Below are 6,235 nucleotides of genomic sequence, written 5' to 3'. Positions count from 1 at the left end.
GCAGAGCCCCTCCCAGTGCAGCCTGATGGCCAGCAGCCCCGAGGAGGGCTGGCCCGCCGGCCCGAAGGCCTTCAACCTCAACCGCACGCCCAGCACCGTGACCCTCAACAACAACAGCGCCCCGGCCGAGAGGGAGGGGCCCCGGGACACGGCCCCGGTCCTCCTGCGGCCCAGCTCCAGCTCCACGGCCCTGCAGAACGAAAACCTGAGGGGCCTGGCGCCCAAGCGGGGCCCGCGGGCGAGCTACGCACGGCTCTCCACGGAGTCCTCCGAGCTCCTGGCCGTGGCCACTGCCGACAGCACCGGCTTCGGGGAGGAGAGGGAAAGCATCCTTTAGGGAGCCCCGCAGGATGGCGCCACGAGGTGTCACAGCTGACCGGGTTGTGGGGCGAGGGCACCCTCCCATTCGCCTCCGTGATGCGCGGCCGTGGGGGAAGGACACGCTCCGCACCACAGGAGGGGCCGCTGCCGGTCAGCCTGCCTCGTGGCCTTAGTAATAGAAGCTCTTGGACTCACTGTTGTTATAACTTCCATTGGCACAAACCCACACAAATGTTTGAGACGATCTGAGTACAAAGATGGGTCGGTGTCTTACCTGCATGCAAAGGCTGTCATTTGCAGAGAAAATGGCCCCCTCGGGCCGCTCCCGTAGAACATGCGCTCCCAGGTGTTGGAGGGGAGCTCGCTGTCAGGTGAACCAGAGCCCAGTTTGCTTTTAGGGGAAAAGATAAGGACGGACGGGCACGGAGGAGCCCAGAGCCTGACGGCAGATGGAGAGCTAGCGCAGCGACACCCCCTCAGTAGTCAGGTGCTTATCAAAGGGTTTTTAACTTTATGTGGAAAATACATGATAAAAGGGCGTCAGAACTGATAACAAAGTGGGTCCAGAGCCCCAAAGTAGCGCCTCAGGAGCTGCGGTGCGGCCTGTAGGGCGGGGCGTAACCTCCCCACGATCTGGACACTCTTCTCTCCGGTCTCAGACCAGCTCCCAGCACGGCCACCGGCCCGGGACCCTCCTGTCTGCCCTGTAACTTCAAATTGTGAGCCCAGTGTCCCTCCGCCCCTGGCAGTGAGGAGGAACCTGACCTCTTCTCAGGGGAGTAGGAGCTCAGCAGTGCTCATGGCTGAGAGCAGGAGGAAGTGGTGCGTCAGGGCAGTGACATTTAGGCAGAACTCGCCCTGCCTCCCGTTCCAGGGCGGAGCTGAGAAACTTCATCTTCTAAATCCGCATGTTAATTCTGGGGGATCCTAAGAAGGAAGAATGTTTTAAAAAGTTGAACAACATACAAAGCAAGGGTGGCAAGAGGGCGAAGCTGGTGTGGCTGTGGCCGGGCACGGCTGTGGGCAGAGGAGGAGGGCATTGGAGGTTCCATGGCGGGAGGCCCCCTCCCCCGCCAGCGTGGTGTCTCTAACCCCGTAGATGAATTCTTGCAGGTCGCTGGTTGCGAGAAGTTAGATGTAACTGTAGGTGTGTGATTACCTGGATCTAGTGTCACACTGTGATGGTCTCTCTTCACGACCTTCACTCATGTGCTGAATAAGTTCTTAGCTTGACAAGTCATTGCACGACTGGTTGCTGTTTGGGGTCTCACTGCCCGAGGCTCAAGTGTCTAACTTTTTCTCATGTGTTTCTGTTGCTCGACCCCAGCAGTGTTCTAGCCAGTCGGGAGCACTAGCGCGTTAGGGTTTCTGTGTGTGTTAGCTGCAGGGCTGTGTAGTCAGTGGTTATTTCAGAGGCAGAGCTGTTCCCTTCCGACGAGCAGACCCGCTCAGTGGCGCTGTCGGGGTTATGCTGCTTGTGATGCTCCCACTGGTATTCGGTGCACGAAAAACTAGAAAAATAAAGAATATCGCATGCTAGCCTGGCTCCGAGTGTTTATTCACTGCGGGGGTGACGGGCTTGTTTTGTGTTGGTTTTTTCATGTCTGGAGTCTGTTAGGGGCGTCCAGGCTCAGGGCATAGCCAGGCGCCGGCAGCCCTGAGCCGCCCACAGTCCCCGGGAGAGCGCGGCTCTCGCTCCGTCCAGTGCACGCGGAGCTCTCGGCAGCGGTGCCGGCGGCAGCTCTGTGCCCTGCACGTCTGTTGCTGCAAGAAGTAGGTTGTCCAGATCCTGGGGGCTAGCGATTATTCCATGAACAACCTGGAGAAGTTTGCTTCTCCATCTGTTACAGAAATCAACAAACCTGAGCCACACCATCATCCCATTTATCTGCGAGTCGGTGTGTGAGTGTGTGTGTATGTGTGTGTGTCTGTGTGTGTGAGTGTGTGTGTGTATGTGTTTATAACGTTTCGCTCGGCCTGGTTCACACGTGTGCAGAGCTGTGTTTGGTGGGTGGAACATGCTAGGGAAGAACACCGGTGCCCTGGCCTCGTCGCCCTTCGTCCCGCAGCGTCAGTCCTACATGTTCGCTAAGCCACGTGACCTTCGCTGGAAGCCAGATGGTCTTCACGTGGGACCAGCTGAGCCAGGCCCTTCCCTGGGGCGTGTGGGACGGCGCCCGGAGGGACCAGGAGGGACCGAAGCTGCTATGACTCTCGCCCGACGCCTTCCTGGAGCCGCGCGTCCAGGGCCACTCATTGCTGAGCTCGTCTCCATCACGAGGGGAACGTGTTTGTGGTGTCTGTTACCTGAGCTTCATGTGGTGGTGAGAGCAGTGGCACTGCCTGGCCTGGTACGTTTAGATCCGTGTTTGCTAAAGTCCTCACCTCACTAGTACATGGGCCGCTCTTTAGACTGCATGGTACAGTGCTGCAGTCAAATCTATTTTAATCGTCTTTTTCTTGCAAACACTAACCATTAGAAAATAGTTTTTGAACGAAATTAAGTATTTTTTTTCTTTTGGCTAAAAGGCTAAATTTAAATAGTTTTAAGACTACATAATTTTTGGTAATACCAGGCATTCTCGGCCTATTTAGAAGTTTCCCCTAGGTGAAAACCCCCGAATTCCTGGATAACTGACTAAATCTATGTCACTACCGGGAACAGCCAGGACGAGGGGGCGCTGTGAGGGAATAAGCCCGGGGCTGGGACCGTGCAATCAGACCCCCTCCTGGCGAAGGCTCCGGTCCCTCCTGCCCATCCAGGCTCAGGCTGCGGCAGCAGGGCAGAGGCGTGTTCGCTCCGGGTGGGGGTGGCTAAGCGAAATGGCTGCCTCTTTAATTCCCAGGGTGTGGTGCCCCCTGCGCCTCCCTACCTCGGCCCTGTCAGGAGGGACCATCATCACACAAATGAATGGAAAACTAGAAAGAAATTCTATGTAACGTGGGCAGCACTGGATGGACGTCTGATGGCTCGTCACTTCCGAAAGGTTGAGAGCCCTTGGCTGAGGCCGATGAACGAGAGGGCAAGTGTAAATCCTGTGTAACTGAACGCTCTCCTGCCTAGGCACACCTGCCGCCCCCGGGAGACGCCGCTGCAGAGGGTCCGGTGTGAGCGCAGGTAGGCGGGCACCCCCTCGGCACGCGGAAGCGGGCGTTGGAAACAGCTGTCGCCACGAGAGAGTTTCCATTCCTGCCATTTTAATAGTTACACCAGAAACACCTAGAGCAGCGGTTCTCAACCTGTGGGTCGCGACCCCTTTGGCGGTGGAACGACCCTTTCACAGTGGTTGCCTAAGACCATCCTGCATATCAGATATTTACATGACGATTCATAACAGTAGCAACATTGCAGTTATGAAGTAGCAACGAACATAGTTTTATGGTTGGGTCACCACATGAGGAACCGTATTTAAAGGGCCGGAAGGTTGAGAACCACTGCTCTAGGGTAATGGCTAGAAATCCACCCGACACCACAAAGCCTGAGCTGTGCAGGGAGCATTTCTAGCGAAGCCCAGGGCTGGTTAGCTCAGCTCGGCTGCCCGGGGCCTGGGTGGCAGCAGCCTCATGGCCAGGGCGTCCTGCGCTTGGCACTGGGAGCACAGCACTAGCTGAATGGGGCCTGGGTGGCAGCAGGATGAGCTCCATCCTGAATTCCCAGTCGCTGTGTGGCGTGAAGAGAGGGAAGAATTGACAAGAATGAAGGGTCAGGAGAGAAGGAAGAGCAACTACTTGCAGACTAATAGTAGGATGATTCTTTAAAAAACCTTTTTAATGTTTTTATTCGTTTCAGAGAGAGGAAGGAAGAGAGAGAAACATCAGTGATGAGAGAGAATCATGAATCAGCTGCCTCCTGCACACCCCACGCTGGGGATCGAGTCTGCAAACTGGTCATGTGCCCTGACCGGGAATCGAACCTCAACCTGGTTCACAGGCCAGTGCTCAACCACTGAGCCACCCAGTCAGGGCTATTAGGACTTAGTTTTTCCTGGATCTTAACAAAGCGTGAAATAGTATCAAACACTGACCAGAACGTGAATAAGTGAAATCTTACTTTAAGAAAGCATGTAGCGTTCCATGCTCCATGTTCGAGTGGAGACGCTGTTTGAAATCACTGAGCCCCCTCTGCTTACTACCATTTTCCAGCTGTAACCGACTTTATGCTCATTTACCTCATTTCCTTTCAAGGCATCAGGCTCTGGAGCTCAGCGCCTGCCCGCAGCCTGGCCCTCCGACCGCGGCTGAGCGTCCGACACTGGCTCCTGGCCGGACGCCGGGAGGAGAAGAGACCGCGCACCAGTCCGCGGCCTGCTGCTGGCGGCGGGAGAAGGGGCCGCACACCCCACAGGCTCTTGGTTCTCAGTTGTTAAATTTGAGTTGTTTTTGGTGAAATGTTCCTTTTAGAGAGTTTTAGGTAGAAGCCCACACGTAGAGCGAAAAGCGTGTCAGTAAGAACCTGGCCTGAGAGTCCCTCTCCTAGAGGGGCTGCCGGGTCAAATGTTGAATGAAACACTGGGGGGTTATCGTCAGAATTTCAGTCCTGGCTCTTGCATCACCCAAGCTGTGTTTCTGAGAACGTGCTAGTATAGGTTGCCCTTGTTATACTTAATGCAAATTAAACTTTTTATTTTTAAAGAAACCACTTTCTGAGTTTTGCTTTCCTTCCCTTCTCTTATACCTGGGTTCTCTTCACTCTCTGTGTCTTTAGTTGTTACGTTGTCCTGCATCCCTCCTGTTCACATGAGACCTGCCTGGCGCAGGGCGGGAGCGGCTAGGCCGGCCTGGTGAGGGCCAGCGGGCGCTCGGGCAGCACCCATCAGGGGCGGGGGATGCAGGCACAGTGGCCCACCCCAGGGCCCGCCCCAAACCGCACTGACCATTGGCTCACCTGGGTGCGCGGTCCTCCCGGCCGGCCCGGCCCCGCCTCCTCACCCTTGGCCTGTCTGGCCCCTGAAGGCTTTTCTGTTGTGACCCTGGGCATCTTCCCAGACATCCCCTGTGTGCAGGCTCCAGAGGGGTCCCCCCAGCCCCTGGGGGGGAGGCAGGAGCAGGAGGCAGCCGATCAATGGTGCTCTCTCATTATTGATGTTTCTCCCTCTCTCCCTTCCTCTCTGAAACCAATAAAAATATATTTAAAAACAAACAAAAAACCTTCAGGGTGACTGTTCCCTCCTATAAACTGTGGAAACGGTCCCTTTTGTCTATTCCCCAGCTGGTGGGCTGGGAGGGCGTGGCTTCCATTCGAGAGTAAGAGCACTAGCGATGTGTTGAGCAAGTTCCCAAGAATTAAAATATGTCCCCCAATGAGCTGCGTGCATGTCACAGCTGGGCCGGGGGTGGGATGCGGGGAGGGGAGAAGAGGGCCTGAATTTTATCCTTGGCGACCACACTTTGTTACTCCATTTATTACTAGAATAATGATCCCAAATCCAAAACTTTTAATAAGATGGTTTGCTATCTGTATCTCTATACCTTCTCTCTAATCTGTGCCCAAACTACCCCTGATATCGTACGCCTGGAAATACTAGTCACCTCAGTTCAAGGTTCCACTGACAGCCAGACACTGAATCAGCCGGGAGTGAGATTTGGGAAAAATAAAACCGTCTGGTGAGCGATGATGGCCTGTGAGGGGTGGTCCCTGAACAGGCTGTCCTTCCCTTGGGTCAAGAAAAGCAAGTGAACGTGGCCCGGTGGGCACTGTGCACGAACTTGGCCGTGACTGACGAGGACGTGTGTAATCCCTCGACACGGAGCACTCGGCAGCCGGGGAACGCTGAGCGCGTCTGCGACAGAGCAGGACGCGCCCGGAGGAGCCACACAGCCGCTCACCCTGCACTTCCACCCGGTCCCCCAGCTTCTCCAAGGGCAGCGGCAGGAAGTCCGCCATTTCCGACCGGGTTGTGGATTTTAGCTCCTG

The 6,235-nt window shown here is 55.7% G+C and overlaps 1 protein-coding gene and 1 long non-coding RNA gene across 2 annotated transcripts in view; both read left to right on the top strand.

The window, feature by feature from the left end:
- KIDINS220 (kinase D-interacting substrate 220kDa) overlaps positions 1-1,860 on the top strand; it is a 57,007-nt gene extending 55,147 nt beyond the window's left edge. Inside the window, exon 32 of the mRNA XM_015564937.1 lies at positions 7-1,860. Within this exon, the coding sequence (XP_015420423.1) occupies positions 7-337 (331 nt within the window). The 3' untranslated portion in view covers positions 338-1,860. The remainder of the gene's footprint in view (positions 1-6) is intronic.
- A 1,147-nt stretch (positions 1,861-3,007) lies between these two features.
- Positions 3,008-4,957, top strand: LOC107183299. Its single transcript, XR_001514082.1, has 2 exons — positions 3,008-3,439; positions 4,507-4,957. It is a non-coding gene; the product is annotated as an uncharacterized LOC107183299 (long non-coding RNA).
- The last annotated feature ends 1,278 nt before the right edge of the window (positions 4,958-6,235 follow it).

Source organism: Myotis davidii, unplaced genomic scaffold (genome assembly GCF_000327345.1).
Source record: "Myotis davidii unplaced genomic scaffold, ASM32734v1 scaffold61, whole genome shotgun sequence".
NCBI lineage: Eukaryota > Metazoa > Chordata > Mammalia > Chiroptera > Vespertilionidae > Myotis > Myotis davidii.
This window is presented reverse-complemented; position numbering and strand designations above follow the sequence as displayed.